The sequence below is a fragment of the Cataglyphis hispanica genome, chromosome 13, assembly GCF_021464435.1.
Source record: "Cataglyphis hispanica isolate Lineage 1 chromosome 13, ULB_Chis1_1.0, whole genome shotgun sequence".
NCBI lineage: Eukaryota > Metazoa > Arthropoda > Insecta > Hymenoptera > Formicidae > Cataglyphis > Cataglyphis hispanica.
The window spans coordinates 2,067,387-2,084,375 of record NC_065966.1 but is presented as its reverse complement, the minus strand read 5'-3'; the positions used below and the strand labels follow the sequence as shown (position 1 = coordinate 2,084,375).

Here is a 16,989-nt window from a genome sequence, read left to right as displayed (position 1 = left end):
TTTAGAGATACCGTACATTTTTCGATACGGTTCATTTCATACGCTAATGATGATTGTGTTTTTCGAGAGAATTTATTTTGGTCATGGCGGCGAAGCGAATCAGAGCAAAACGAGCGAAGAAAATCGAAAAACATTTCCGTTAATAATCCGATAATACTCGATCTCGATCATGTCGATGTGAAAAGTCGATGTGAAAAACGATCCGATAACCGAAAATAAATTCGTCCTTATTGTTCACGATTATGCGATCGAAAATCAAGTATAAGCTGCTGATAGTGCAAAACTAATTTTTCACGATAAGAGCTTTTATATCATATTTGTCCCGATTTTCTGAATTGATAGACGCGTTGGAAATTGGAACGACACAGATCGATCGTTTTGCATCATCTACATTAAATCAGAGAAGCGCCTTTGTTAAACGGACAGAAGATAATCGAACGGACACCGATCCGGGTCATCGTCATTTCTTGCGCGCGCGTCGCCCGCCTCTCTCGTCCGCGTTCATAATATTTATATGTAAACACGTCAGGAGAGAACCAAGCCGCACGCACATCTAATGACATCTCCCGACGCATCGTAACCCACGCGCTGTCGCGGCTTTGCCGCCGATCAACTTGGCTCGGTTTGTCCTCTGTCAATTGTCCGCGCGCCCGCATCGTTCGTGTTCCTCCTCGCCGACGATTCGCCTTGTAATTTCAGAGCGATATGGAAAACAGCGGAAACAGCTTTGTGAAACAAGAGACCGTCGAGCGAAACAACAAAGCCAATGAGTAAGTCACGCTTCGATAATAGTATATTGTGTTATTATTGTTATTACACAACAAAGAGAATCTCGATTAATTCCTCTAACTTGGTAAAACTTTACATGAACTTCATAGACAAGTTTATCAAATATTTGACAATCATGCACGTAAAATATTGGTTCTTTTTATAAATATTATAATTTTATAAATAAAATATCTTTTATGATAAAATAATATATAATAATAAATAATATATAATGTTTTAATTTAAACATACATATGTTAAAGTTAAAAAGTATTCAAATAATTTAATAATACTCGTTAAGATCGCGTCACGAATAAAGAAAAAACTAAATGGGAAAGAACAAATATAAATGTTTAAATCAATTCTTATCAAAGTTTAATTTTACAGAAAAGAGAATCCTGATGATGTAAAATAATTGATAGAATAAAATTAATAAATTCTTTTGTTTTACCAAGTTTTTTTACATATCGGAAATACTCTAAATATAATTCATCTATGATTAAAACTCGATCATGATAGTTGTGGAATATCAACTAAACACTTCTTGGCAAAGAATAGAAATATAATAAATAAAAAACAATCTTGTCTGTTGGCTGATTAGTATCAGGAATTTGTTAACATTTATTATTTATATAATAATTTTATGTAGCTTTAGAGACTGACATTATAATTATTACTATCATAATATAACATCATAATATAATACTTTATATTTAAAAAATTTTAATTGCGCACTAAATTGGATCAGGGACATTCCAATCGTTACATATTCTATAAACATTTTATAGCGTTTTTTTTATTGCATGATCGTGTTTATATATTTATTTTGTGAAACAAAGAGCGGGGAGAGAAAGGTCATTCTTTGAAAAATATTATTTCTTTCTAATTGACATTTAGACGATATTTTTATGGTTGCGTATAAATGTAAAAAAGTATAACTACAAGGATCCAATTGTATTGCACGATATCCTACCACAATTTTACGATATACTGCCGAAAGAATTACAAAACATTGTCGCTTTAGATGGAACCCAATAGTCCTCGTTTCAGCACCGGAATGTTGGCCACCGCGAAAATGGATTTGGACTTCATCGACGATCAGTAAATAATAAATTTAATATATCATATTTTCTCTCTCTCTCTCTCTCTCTCTCTCTCTTATATCTTCTTTTTTAAAAACTCTTTAAACAATTAAAAAAAATAATATTACAATCTTTCATTTTCCATGGTTGTTGATTCAAAATTTTCATTTTATTTCAACAAATAATTTCAATTAACTAATGAAGACCTAATAATGCTTTCAATTAAATAATCACGTGCCGCAATTTCAAAATATATAATTTTGTTTATTTGAAGATTTTTTAAATCAATTGTAGATCAAATAAGAAATCGAAATTAAAATTTCTGCATTATACTATGTTGACTTTCGTTCTTATGGTATTTACACATTTGTTATGTATAAATTGTTGTGACAAATTTTATTTTACTATGCAAGGGCAAGGTAATTTAAATTATTGATAAGAAATGTTTAAATACGATAGAAACGAAAATTAATACAATATTATACAATATATATCAAATATGATCGAAATTAAAATTTCCGCATTATATTAATATGTCATCTCTATCGTATTTAAACACTTTTTATCGATAATTTAAGTTATCTTGATGTTTAAATACTTTTTATCGGTAATTTAAATTACCTTAGTCTTGCATAGTAAGATCAAAATTACATGTATATACTTTTAGAGCTTATTTGATGAAGCCTAATTGTCTCGCTTAGTGTTTTTCCAATTATTTTAAAACATTTTATTTGTACATATATGATTATCGATTATGATGTGAAACCATCTGCATTCAAAAAGTATGTGTAATAAATGCATAACTACTCTGCGTATTTAGAGCTATGATTATTTAATTTTTATTTCATATTTAAAATATGCGGATATATACATATATGTATATATAATTTTCATATAAAAAATTAAAAGAACATAAATAACTAAAATCTAAAAGAACATGTTTTAATTTAACTTACTGCTGTTTTTTTATTTGATTTAATCTAAATTATTAGTGAAAAAAGCGAATGTACAAGGAATTGTTCTGCCTTCTTTTTTAAAATTTTATTCTGAACTCTCTTTTCTATCTCTCTTCCATATAAATATATAAATGTTATATCGATACTCATATTTCAGAAGATATTTTAGAAGAGGGGCAATTGTATGTAGCGTAACATGCAGCATATGACACATTCGTACAAAAAGCATATATATTTTTTAAGAGTGTTTGTTATATTTAAATTTTACCTATTTACCATTTTCCTTGTATTTAATTGTATCTTTTTGAAAATCTAAGCCACTCTCCTATATTGAAATCTTTAACGAAAACTGCTAAAGTTTTTCCATCTTAACTTCTGCATCATCTCAAAAGATTAGTTTATCATCATTGAAAATTGCTTATAATGCTCAGATATTCGTTTTGAGAATTTTAAAATCAGTTCTTTAAAGATATCGATCGCATTAATCAGAGCATCAGCTGTTAAAATTTAGCGCGGTTGCATCTTATTCAGGAAATACTCCGTTCGGTAATCCGCTTCCTCGAACAATTAGCACGCATATAATAATCTCTGAATCGACGTGTTGTTCGTGTAACACGTGCGCTGGTTAGTGCCTCTCTTCCTGGATGTAGAAAGTTACGTGGCGGACGTTTCCCGTTCACCATTCGTTCAGTCTCGATCCGCGATCCACGGGATGATCGGTAATCGCCGAGTTGTCTCGTTCACTCGAGATTTATAGGATTAATCTCTTGTTTTGTAATTACCATCTATTGCCATATATTATCTCTTGTAGACAGAAATGTATCATCAAGTTTCAAGAGAAGATCTCTTTAAAAAATTGTGAAAAAAGGATACTGCATGAGATTGGACGAACCATTTCTTGAAAAACCCGATTTCGAATATCTCGAGTTCAAGATTCTCGAATGAACGTGATAAGACAAATATCGGTAAGAGTTCGATTTTGAGGACAAGAGAGATGAATGACAATCGATCGCACGTGCTCGTCGATAAATCGCGCGATTCTTAAATCCATCGTAGATCTAATAAACGGCATCCGATTCGTTTATTAATATACAAATGACGAATGTAAATTCAAGAATACTTAGAAGCATTAAATTCTAAAATTCGCGTTTCGAAATATATTGAAATGTGTTTAATGTGTTAAGTGTGTCTTATTTCAAACTCCGAGATTACTTTCAAAGGTTTCAAAGATTGAACAGCGTACATATAAGAAGGATTTTTATCTAAAGAGCAGTTATTTTTCTTTTAGCCATGTGTAATATTTTCGAATTCAGATTATTTTTTCAAACGAGACCTCAAAGGCATTTAACGTTATAAGCTATTGTGAAACATTTTATATATCTCGAATTTCAAGTGTGGGACGAAGTCTCGATTATGATGAGACATATCTTCATCAAACGGAGACAGAAAAAACAAGCAGAGACAGAAAAAGAGCAGAGATAGAAAGGAAGCGAGAGAGGGACACATCATTGAGTGGGAGGAAGCTTGCGATAAGGACAGACCAACTGAGAGGAAAAGCAGAGGGATCGAGAAGGAAGAAATACAAGAAAGAGAAAGAAAGAAACAGAGATGGAGTGAGAGGTCTCTCGATGTTAATCGTTTTATCTGTTGAACGAAGGGACCCGAGCCGGACGTGGGTCCTCTTCCAACGAAAGACACGGATATGTCGTGGCTGGACTCTCGGTGTTCGCATTTGACGAGTGACACGTGTTCAACACTCGCATCTTTACGGTCCGGGGAACGACAACACAACAACGTTACAAGACTTTGCTGATTACGACACATCGTTTCATTCCTCGTCGTCCTCGCCTCCATCCGCATTTTTCTCATCCTCCTTTTTTTCTGGCCTTTTACGATTTGACAAAACGGCGGATTGTCTGAAGAGGAATTGTGCCATTTCATCGGGCGATCATTGCTGGCGGACTGCAAGCTGATTGGATTCGCGATCTCTTCATCTCTGTCAAAGTTCGATCATGGACGACGAAAAACTCAAGCTGTGAGTTCTCCTTATGTATTCTCCTCGTTATTTTCGCGGCACGTGACGAGGTGAGAGTCGCGGTTTTGCGATTGAAACAATCGGAAAAGCGAAAAAATTGACGTAAAATCAGTAATTTCGCGAGATTGTGAAGGAATTTCAAGAGACTATTAATTTCGGAATGTTTTTCAAATGCTATGCAAAATTTTGGTTCGCTCTATTTTGGAGCTGTATTTGTTTGATATCTGTGGATATGTTTTGATTAGTCACATGCCTAATTATTCTCACGGTGGTTCATAAATTAATTTTTGAGATTTTTAGAAAAAAATTTTTTTTAATTTTTCTGTTAGAATTTTACGAGTAGAATAGAATCAGTTGAAGTATTTTTTTGAAAAATCAGTTATACAATTGAGCTCTTCAGTCCCTCGTATTCCACGTTTCGATTCTTTCATCCTTTTTGAAGTGCTATTGAAATATGTGATATTTTATTACGCGGGTATATTCTCGAGAGGCACTCTCTCTGCGAATCATATATACATATATATATACATATATATATATATATATATATATATATATATATATATATATATATATAGCAGACAGAAAATATATGAAACGTTAGTTGGAATCTATTGGAAAATAATACTCCGTGCGAGGGGAGTGAGAAGTTATGTGAATTTTGAGAAATTATGTGCCTGCAAGTGTGTTAATCATTGCAGTTTTTTGATAAGACGTCGTCTATGATGATTTACAAGCATCGCATGGCCATCGAAAAGTCTCGGACAATTTCCTTATTTATATCCAAAGCGAAAGTTGTCTTATATAAAAAAAAGATCGAGATGTCAAATTATTTTTGAATGAAAATTACAACACGCTTTATCGTTTTTAAAACTTGTGAAATTTGTATATTTGTATGAAATATGTATTATTACATCATGCCGAGTACAGTATTGCGCAGCATAGTTTCTTGGAGGATCCGATAAAAATACACGAGAGTATCTCGTTATCGGGAAAAGAGGAATATTCTTACCGTTTATCGCGATAGCAATAGTAACGCCGTGCATACAATCGTTAACGAATTCATTCGACGAGACTCACCTGTTGACGTGTCGTCGACACGAGAAAGCTTCTCCCTTCGATTTCTCTTTTCTCGGGCAATGTCTCTTCGCGAATTAACAAACGTCAGAAAATACCGGCGCGCTGATTGCCAAAATTACCGCAATTACCATGTGTGCGCGGCATGCAATATAGTTCTGTGGAAATAACAAGGCCGCGAGAAATTCCCCTTCACTTTGCCGCACGCGTGTCAGGATCTCCAACGTAATGCGAGGTCGTGCAACCAGTTTAGCGAGAATTAATAAAAAGAAAAAAAAAAAAACATTCTTTCACGATTCTTTCCGTTAAATCTGATCGAGCGTAGTCTTTGGGACCAATTCTCTCGCGCGTAAAAATAACAGATCAGATGTTTCCCAAAGATTGTTTATGTTCGATCCGAGATAACACGTGCGATTTAAAATTTTATTTGGCAGAAAGCAAGATTATTTTTTTACGTAATATCTCTTTTTACGTTAGTCTTTATACGAGAGAATCGTTTCGTGCGCGAAACAGTTTCTCTTATGAAATAAATTCCCGATTAGGAAATCGTAGGCAAGGATGATCATCTCGTTTCGCGTTCTGCCCAACTTTCGTGGAATTTGTTGTTCCATTTTCTGGTTTTTCCCGCGAGATCAAGATATTTTTTTAATATCGTGTGTCGAGTTTAGATAAAATTGCAACACTATATATATCATAAACGATGAAGCATAGATTAGGAATTATTCATTATTTATGCGAAGCTGATAAGAGAAAGGAGCGGAATTTTTTATAATCTTCACTCTTTGTTTTTATTCCTTACAGAGTATTTCCTATAATAAGGAAATGTCGGAATAACGGGACCGGTTTTGAGTGACCCGAAAACATTGCTTTTTGTGTCTGTGAGCCTTCAAAACATAGCCTTGAAATCCTTTTTGATATTCATGTCTCTTGTCGGCCCGTTGACACATAGCAATCTGCATAGCATTCTGCAAAGCATGAATGAATTTGTATTCATTCATTTATTAAATAATTTGAAATAAAATAAAAATATATGATAAATTAATTAAGAAACAGTTACATATTTGATTAAACTAATCAAATTTTTCCTATGCATAATGTAACAAGATTTTTTCTATGTGTTTATCTAATTTAAGTATCTGTATTTCTAGAAGTTATATTAAAAAAAGTTATATTAAAAAAATATATTTCCTTTAGATTTATATTTAAAAAAAAACTATAAATAATTTTTTATAAAAATATATTTTTAAAAATCAATAAGATATGTGTGATAAAATGATGAGTTATTGACTTAATCGAGTCATATGATAAATTCGTCAGAATAGTGTCCGATAAATAGATAATCTTGTTGGACTATACTCTTTAAAGATTTGCTGAGATCAGCAATCGATCGGTTACAGAATGAATGATCATTTAAAATACGATTGCGGTTTAATTGCATGCGTTCGTGGTTCTCAGGTAAGATTTCTCTTTCTCATCAGAGCGTGCTATCTATAAAACCGCATTCGTGCCACAAATATTTTTGATCGGTAATTATCGATATTATATCGGGCGTATATTATAAAGATCTAAAGAAATCTCTAATCCATACAAAATTATTCGATCAAAATTGTGGGTGCAATTACATTATATTGCCCACTCAGCTGTGAAATTTGTTTTATTTCAATTTTACGAGCTAATTCATTTTTGTCGAACATTCATTTTATCCGTCCAGTTAAGTCGATATGCGTTCTATTTCATGTTAAGTATCAAGTGACGAAAAGGCGAATAGTTTTACGGCTATAATGATTACGTTTTGTCATGGAGAAAATGTATTCACATGTGCATGATCATGATTATGCAATTCTGAGACGATCATAGGCGCAACAATGATCGATGCACTTGCATCTCTCGAATTTTTAGTAATTAGTTAGAGAGTTCAAAAAAATACTCTTTTTTTAAAGCAAAATTAACGTATTTTTGATAATTTTTATGGTTTTTACATTAAATGCATTTGATTAGCAATCCTATTTTTATTGAAATTGTTATTATCTAATTTATGTTTGTCGATTTTTCCAGTTTCATTAAATACTAAGAATTTTTTTTAAATCAGGAAATTAATAATTTTATAGAATTTCTGTCATACTCTAGCTTATATTGTACTCTTCATCAACTATTCGGCGATTTTCTATAAAATATCTTGTCGACGCCCATGAGAGCGATTCTCTCTCGGCGACGATGTTGTTTTCGTATTATCACAATATAATTAATACGAAACTAATATGGTGTTGGATATAACGACGACGGCGATGGAGCGGATCGACCGTCGTCGATTTAATCCACCTGGTTATTCTAGGAGCTTGCTAATAATCCATGTAATGTAAATCATTCAATCATTTGCACAGTCAAGTGAATGATCTGAAGAGAAATTCTTATTTTGTTAGCTAAACTTTGGAATAAATGCCAATTTTTTAATATGATAATTGCTGCAAAAGAGAAAGAGAGAGAAATATTGTTTCTGTTTTCTTGTCAACAACAAAATAATTACGATCTAGAAAAATTAGTAAATTTGATACATACAAAAGATTGATTTTATTTAAAAGATAGTAAACAATGAAATTTCCGTATAGTTGTAAGGCTATTTATCACTTCCTCATTGATCGACGAATATGTAGGAAGAGGTAAGATAAATGAATGGAACATGCGTATTTTAAAAGAAATTTTTTTCGATTTTTTGCAATTCTCAAGATAAATATATCGCCCTTGCATTACCCTTACGTATCTTTTTTAAACTCAAGAATTTCTAAGACCACCTTGATTTAGTGATGAAAGCCATAAAAATCTGGTCAAGGTGTAATTGGTTCGTCTAACCGAAGGACAAATCCTCGAAATCGGATAACGTGGCCTCCGTGGAGACCAAGGCTATTTCGTTAAAAGAATACAAATATTGTACAGATTTAATTTAAATCAGATCGCGAACGAAAATTGAGATTAGTAATTCATAATATGATAAGAATTATAAGTCTTATAAGTCTCTTTAATGATTTAATTTCGCTATGAAAAACATAAGACGATTAATTTATATAATTCACAAATCAATATTATCTTATAATATCTAAAAACTCCACATTATTAATTTAAATATAAATGTATATTATATACATCATACATATGTATATAATAATATTTTATATAAAACTTTAAATTAAACTCTGTAGATGCGTTAAATTATTTAATTAAAAAAATTGAATATATACGTGTATCTCTCTATTTCAGAGAGAGAGAGAGAGAGAGAGAAAGATTCAGATTTGACTTTATTCATGCATTTTTCAATATAATGATGCGCATAATAATACGAATCGTCTTTATCAATAATTTTCAATCGTGTGGTTTTGCACACGGCATCGTTCGTCATTGTTGAATCACAGCCAGTGATAGGGGAACGTATGTGTGTGAGAGATACACATATTTGTATATATGACATTTTCTCGATATCTAGTTGATAGATAATGGCACTCTGTGAAACGCGATAAGAAGTATATAATATCATGTTACCGTATTAAAGTGTAGCGTGTATAACATTGTCAACAATACATATTATAAATTCAAGTGTTTTCATATTTCGTTATGAAATTAATGATAGAATGTTGTTTAATTAATTTATACAAATTCAAGATGAAAATTCATTTCTATCATAATATTAACATATATAATATCGATTCATCTTCATTTTTTTATCTGACTTCTTTTTCTTTTTTTCACGTAGCGCGTATACAAATCGTATTTGCGTATAACTTTTATGAGATATTATAAGAGAGAGAGAGAGAGAGAGAGAGAGAGAGAGAGAGAGAGAGCCATTGAATGTCAGAGATAATTAAGAGATCAACGTGATTCTAAATCGTAATTCGTTGATTCGAATTAACTGTCATCAAAATCATTTCGGTGTATATTGAAAAAAATTTCAATTAAATAAAACTGACATAAAATGATGCTTGAAAAACAAATCTAGCTCTATCTATTAAAAAAAGTGACTCAACATAAATATTATATTTTTCCTCATTTCCGAATCCTTAGCAGCAATTTATATGCAATTATTCAACAAATACGTAATCACTTTCTTTCGTTATGAAATATGAGAGAAAGAACGGACAACGTTCACGCGACAAGATTGAGAGAAAAAAGTAACAATATCTCTTTGATAAATAAGAAATCATAATCAAAAGCGTTTTGCTTCACAATTAAAAGCGTTAAAGTAAGCGACGTGTTTATGACAAAGCTAAATATTTTTTCCGCAAAACCAATTTTTTATAATTAAATGCAGAATAAAATAAGAAATAAAAATGAATTTATATAATGAATTACAGATTCAAAGATAAGGCGATTTATGGCTATGGAACGAGTATCCCACCAAACAATAATGAAGACGAGGAGAATGAAATGTCGCCGCGGAAGGTGATTTTTTGTGTTCATGGAAAATTATCAGGTTGTTGTACGGTGGTGAAGAGTTCTATGGATGAAAATGCAGCTACGGATTATCAACAGAATCAGAGTACGTTCTAAGTATATTTTATTTAATAAATGATATATGTGATGATATATTTAAGAAAATAAAAAATATTACAAGAAAAATAATAATAATTAATATTTATTGAAAAACATTGGTTTGATTGGCTTTTTTATAAATAAAATAAATAAAAATAAAAAAACTCCTCTTTTCACACTCCAAGAATTGCTATTATATCAAAAAGATAGATAAAAATTCGTAATAATTAAATGAATATCGCATGTGGAATTAAAAGTCATTTTAATATAAATTAAATATTTGAATATGTATGTGTGTCAAAAGTATATGTGTGTAAAAAATATATGGATCATAGGTTAAAAAAAATTAATATATGCAGAGAAATTTGTACTTATAATGCGCGCTTTAAAAATTTGTAATATACTATATATCTTGCAAAATTATTGTGATATTTAATAATTATGTATGAGTTTAAATGTTTGAATTATTTTCTTGAATAAATATTATTTATTGTCTTTTTTTTCTCTTTTTATATTCTCAGTATCCCCAGAAGATCATTGTCACAGGGAAAGAAACGAGGAGATCGACAAGAAGGCCCGAAAGAAATTGTTGATTGCAAGTGTGCTCTGTGTCATTTTCATGATAGCAGAAATTGTCGGTAATATAAAACAAAATTTCTGACCTTATCAATGCGCAAAGAAATATTTAAGAAAGAATTTGTTTACGAAGGCAGGCGTTTAATTGTGTCGTTTATACGCGAACTTTTTTCCTCAGGCGGAGTATTATCGAACAGTTTGGCGATAGCGACCGATGCTGCACATTTGTTGACTGACTTTGCATCATTTATGATATCTCTCTTTTCTATCTGGGTGGCGGGCAGACCAGCCACTAGGAAAATGCCTTTTGGTTGGTATCGCGCAGAAGTAAGTAGTTTTCTTATATAAATATTAATAAAAAAACGGCAAATTTATATTAATATTATGTATGCAATATTATATAATTATAATAATGCTCATTTCTACACATATAACAAATTTAATTAAAAAAGTATTATAAATATTAATAATGAGTTAAAAATATACACTCTATTATTGCTAATCTCTATCTGAATTAATTTCATTATCTTAAAAATATTAAAAATATATACTATGCATATAATTAAAAATAATTTTAATATAGTCTAAACATATATTCATGATATATATGGATTACATAAAAAATTATTAAAATTTTGCACATAGCGTGCGCTTCTATAATTTGTAATATGTTTTTTTACAAAAGATAATAGATTATTATTATACATAAAAATTATTAATTTTTTTTTGTAATTTAGGTTATCGGTGCGTTGACCTCGGTTTTATTAATATGGGTGGTCACTGGCATTTTATTTTATCTCGCGATTGAAAGGATCGTCCACAAAGATTTCAAGTTGGACGCGACGGTGATGCTAATCACATCTGCAGTTGGTGTTGCGGTAAATCTAGTGTTAGTGATACCCCTATTAACGATAATATTTATTTAATGCTTTGCGCGGCTTGCGACAACTCTCATATATAACATAATTCATAATATTGTGCGAGTTTGTTTTTAAAATTTCGATGTCGAACAATCAGAATTATAATGCGCATAATGCAACATCAATCGAATTATTCTCTAAGCAATCACCGGTGATGGTAGCCAGAGAATTATAATATAAATCTGCTTTTTTTAATGAGAAATGTATGCTTTAAGAATTGATTGAGACAAGAGTTGATAGAATTATGTGCCAGCTACTTAATTTAAAAGATTAATAAAAAATTCACGCATATTTAAACGCAGTGTATCGATTGTAATAAAATTTTTGAAACAGCACTCGCATCTTCTCTTCTTAAAAAGAGAGTGAATAATCTGGTATTGCAGAATGGGCCTATCGTTACATCAACATGGCCATAGTCATGGTGGACACGATCATGGGAACAATAATGTAGAAAATGAGCTCGATGATGATCTCAAAGGGGAACATTCGAAAAGGAATATCAATGTGCGCGCCGCCTTCATTCATGTTTTGGGCGATTTTATTCAAAGTGTGGGAGTATTGATTGCTGCATTAATTATTTACTTTAAGGTATCAAACTTTCATTAATGTAATTTATTATAAGTTATATATTATTATAATTTTCATTCATGAAAACGATATTTATATATGATATTTATATATTTATGTGTGTAATTTGAATAAATTTATATGTTTTATAGTTTTTTCTTAAAGTACCATTGTGTAAAATATCAATTTAAATTTTAGCCAACATGGAGCATAGTGGACCCAATATGTACATTTCTCTTCTCGATATTAGTTATTCTCACCACCGTAGCGATTATTAAGGACGTAGTTAACGTTCTGATGGAGGGAATTCCTAAGGGTTTCGAGTATTCTCAAGTAGAAAACACGTTCATGCAAATAGATGGAGTTGTTAAAGTCCATAATCTTAGAATTTGGGCTCTCTCGCTCGACAAGACTGCCTTGTCGGCGCATCTCGCTATAAGTACGCTCTTATCCAAAAATATAATCATATATATATATTTCTTATTTATGTATTTCAGTTATGCAACTCAATTACTCTTAAGTCTTAAAATAACTTACGTTGTCAGAAGACGCTAGAAGTTTTTATTTTTAGAGTCCTAACATCTACATTCTTGACAGATCTTTTAGTAGACCTTTAAGTTTCTATATTTTCTGACTTAGAGAGAAATTTATAAATTTTATAAATTCTGTCTAACGATATACACGCATAATTAAGAATATTACTTGTGTCCATTTCATCTATTATTTCATGGCACTTATCTCTTACTAAAATAACGATGTGCCAATTTTCAGAACCTGGTACAAGCCCCCAGAACATCTTACGTACCGCTACGAGAAATATCCACGACAAATACAAATTCTTCGAGATGACGCTACAGATAGAGGAATTTAACGAACGAATGGAAAACTGTAAACAGTGCAACTCGCTAGCGAAATAAATCACCGCTGTTGTAATTATACGTGACTTAATCATGATATAAGAGATGCGCGGCATGCATGGAAGATAATTTTGAAAGTCTCGTAATCCTTACGATAATTCATCGAATAAAAACAATGAGATGATCGTCTCACGCGCGAAGGCAGCATACATGCGTTATGTTGAACTCTTATTATTTTTCTTTCTTTTTTTTTGGTCTTTTAGTTTCGTAAACAAATACACGAACTCAGTCAACAACATTCGTTACGTTTAGATGTGAATAGTCTTTTTGTTATTTGATTTATGTAAATTATAAGTAGTCCTATATAAACTAAGCTGCATCCCTTAATTATCATAATTGCAGCAATTATAACAAATATTATAATTGTTCCTCGCATTATAAATGACCGTGTTGATTACTTCCAAGATGAATAATATTATTGTGATTAATATTAGTTTAGAAATGACGTTTATATCTTAGTAAATGTTAGCAGTAAGTCGTCCATCATTGTATATATTCTATATATCAAAATATAGAGAAAAAAATATATGAAAGAAAAGATTTATCTATCAATTTATTTATTTATCGCAAATTTCTATGATCTTTGCAAGATATTTTATATAATATAAAATATGTATTATTTTAGTTGATATTAAAATAATTAATGTAAATACGCACACGAAATTCGAAATTCTGTAATTTATTTTCAAAATTAATTGATCATTATAAAAAGAATTTTCATATTCCGATATCATATGTATTGTGTTAATTTTGGAGCAAATGCATCTTCCATTTCTCAAATTGCATATGCTGCATTTTGGAAGATATGATTCAATGATAGTTAATGTACAACAAGCTGGTAAATATTGCTATTGATAAACATGTATTTTACATATATTTTATAAAATAATACGAGTATTTATAAAATAATACAAATAGTATATAATAGGCAAACTTTTTGTATATTACACTTTATATAAATATATATAATAATGTATAATATATATGTATAAAATATGATATAAAATATTTTGTTATTGAATGTAAGTTTAAATAAATTTTACTTTATGCATAATTTAATCAGAATCAATTTCCAAATAAAACTAGCCAGAATTAATTTCTAAATTTATATAAAATTTATTGTGCAATATCATTTTTCACAAAACTAATCAATTATCATTTTAAAAAATATTTATTTATAATTTACAGCTTATAATTTAAAATCCTTATTATATAAAGTGGCATGATTTTTTTATAGAAAAAAATCTTTAAAGAGATTTTCATATTCAATAATGTCTTTTAATAAATCCAAAAACTATATATAAAAAATTATATGATTGATATAATATATATTATATATATATTTTTTTTTTATAATAGGATATTATCGTGTCAATTACAATATCGAAGATTGGGGAAGACTTGCAGCATACCTGAACTCAGAACAATATATGAAAATACATGTTCTCAATCGTGCTAAATTCATCGATGATTCATTTCATCTTGCCGTAGCAGGCCGACTTAGTTACAGTATATTTTGGAATATCTCGAATTACTTACATCAAGAGAAAGATTTCATAGCATGGTAAAAGCCATGTTCAAAGCTAATGAACATATGTCAAGTATTTTTTCACTTTCAAGAAACAGCCAAAGAAATTAAGGTAAATAGTTAGATTTCATTAATAAATAAATTTGAGCCGTTTATATATATGCGTTGCATTAAAAAACATAGTTATTTACATAAACGAAAATATATAAAGTATTTAAAATATATATAAATATATGCATAAAAAGAACTTACAGCGCATGAAAAACTCAAATTCTTTAATTATATTTAGAGAAGAATAAGCGATATGTTGGATGGACTTCTTGCACATATAGGATATCAGGAAAATTATAATGACGATGATCTTATTAAGTGTTTGAGACAAGAGGCCACAAAATGGCATGCATTCTCGATCTTCCCGATTGCATAACTGTAGCCCGACGTCAAATGGATGAGTATTTGTTTGGAAACTTCAAGTAATTTTTCTTATAATCATTTTAAAGATATCTTTTTGATATCTCGTGCGACTTGCGTTAAACATCCTCCAATTATTAAATATTTAATTAACATAACTCGAAATTTCCGTTTAGTCTTGAATGTTAACTTACGTACTAATATGCTTTTTCTTACTATTAGAAAGAATGTACAAAATAATGAAGTGCTTGATTTTATATTATTGATTATTGAAGTTATTGGACATAGATAAAATGATATTTTTATTAGTATATATTGTTTTTAATAAAATTAAAGTTCCCATTAAAATTTATTATATATACTAATTTATATAATAATTTTATTTTATTTGTCTAGAAAAATTACAACTAATGCGGTATTAATTTATGTTATTAATAATGTGTATGCAATGGAACAACTTGATAAGGTAAATTTTTTAAATCCGTGTAAAATGTATATCAGCCTCTTTTAATTGATTAATTATTTCAATTTAATTCATATAGTATAAAATTAAAATAACGAGATAAGCGGCATAAAAAGCCAGACGCAAAACATAGAGCGCAAATAATAATATATTTATTAAATAGTAACGAAATAAAAAGAACATTTCGATCCTTTGCGCTCTCTGTTCTGTGCCTAATTCCTTACACCTTATCTCATATTATTATTTTAATTTTTTTCTAATACAGCCTTTCTTTATTGTTTTCATATAATATAGTTTTATAGTTTGTAATTATATTAATAAATATGAGAAATTATAAGAATATTATATATTATTGTAAATACTACTTTATAATAAATTCGTATGGCATTCGTTCTGTATCTAAATTATATTTTTATAGACATTTTCATCATTGCTTTATTTTTAACACAATTTTTGATATAATTTTAATTGCTCAATAAATTGAAATTGTCATCTAGAGTCATCTTCCTTTCCATACAAAAATTTCAATCATTATGTGATTTAAGTTGCCAGCGAGGAAGAGGGATTTAGATCGATATAAGTCTATTCTATTCCTGTCTTCTCTCTCTTACATTCGCAGTTTTGCTATTCAAAATTAATAAAAACATTCCATAAAACTTACCACAGATGCATAGATGATCACTGCTTAATAAGATTTTTTCAGGCGATGCGATTGTATCGATGCGATCACATCGTGTCTTCATGTTGGTTGGAAAACGGCAGTCTCGAAATGCAGCTGCGAGATCTACGCAAATATATATAAATTATTCATACCAAATGCTAACATATTGATATTACCATCGCTAAAATTACATACCAAAGATTACTCGACTCATCATAGAAAAGAATCACGGAAACGAGATACATCTAACGCGCGGCAATCCTCGTCCTGTACTCCATTTCGAATAGTACGTTAAAGACGTGAAGTTCGCGGCAAATGACCGTAAAGTCGCACTAATTTGAATCAATTCAAAATGCGAATTACAATCACATCTTCTCTGTTAGCACGATAGCGTACGATAAATCAATTCTATCTTTCCCTCTCTTTCTCTTTCTCCCATACATTTCCAACTTTGTTTTTTCAAAATTAATAAAAACATTTGATGAGATTCACCGTAAATGTATAGATAAT

General features: G+C 30.1%; 1 protein-coding gene across 4 annotated transcripts; it reads left to right on the top strand.

The window, feature by feature from the left end:
* Nucleotides 1–522: 522 nt before the first annotated feature.
* On the top strand, nucleotides 523–14,437 carry LOC126853901 (zinc transporter 2-like). Of its 4 annotated transcripts, none has more exons than XM_050600031.1 (9): nucleotides 523–770; nucleotides 1,793–1,869; nucleotides 10,259–10,443; nucleotides 10,958–11,074; nucleotides 11,191–11,339; nucleotides 11,750–11,901; nucleotides 12,316–12,520; nucleotides 12,698–12,938; nucleotides 13,271–14,437. In XM_050600031.1, exons 2-9 carry the CDS (start codon nucleotides 1,793–1,795, stop codon nucleotides 13,414–13,416), a joined length of 1,272 nt encoding a protein of 423 aa, XP_050455988.1. In that variant the 5' UTR covers nucleotides 523–770; the 3' UTR covers nucleotides 13,417–14,437. The 4 variants fall into 4 exon arrangements, with proteins under 4 accessions (XP_050455988.1, XP_050455989.1, XP_050455991.1 ...); XM_050600034.1 differs by lacking the exons at nucleotides 523–770; nucleotides 1,793–1,869 and adding exons at nucleotides 3,525–3,771; nucleotides 4,200–4,841; XM_050600032.1 differs by lacking the exon at nucleotides 1,793–1,869.
* The last annotated feature ends 2,552 nt before the right edge of the window (nucleotides 14,438–16,989 follow it).

Bases quoted from the DNA above. Each gene is read 5' to 3' on its own strand.
- LOC126853901 (XM_050600031.1), top strand. From the start codon at position 1,793: ATGGAACCCAATAGTCCTCGTTTCAGCACCGGAATGTTGGCCACCGCG. The intron at 11,902-12,315 runs GTTAGTGATACC...CTGGTATTGCAG, and splicing joins GGTGTTGCGGTAAATCTAGT to AATGGGCCTATCGTTACATC. The intron at 12,939-13,270 runs GTACGCTCTTAT...GCCAATTTTCAG, and splicing joins GTCGGCGCATCTCGCTATAA to AACCTGGTACAAGCCCCCAG.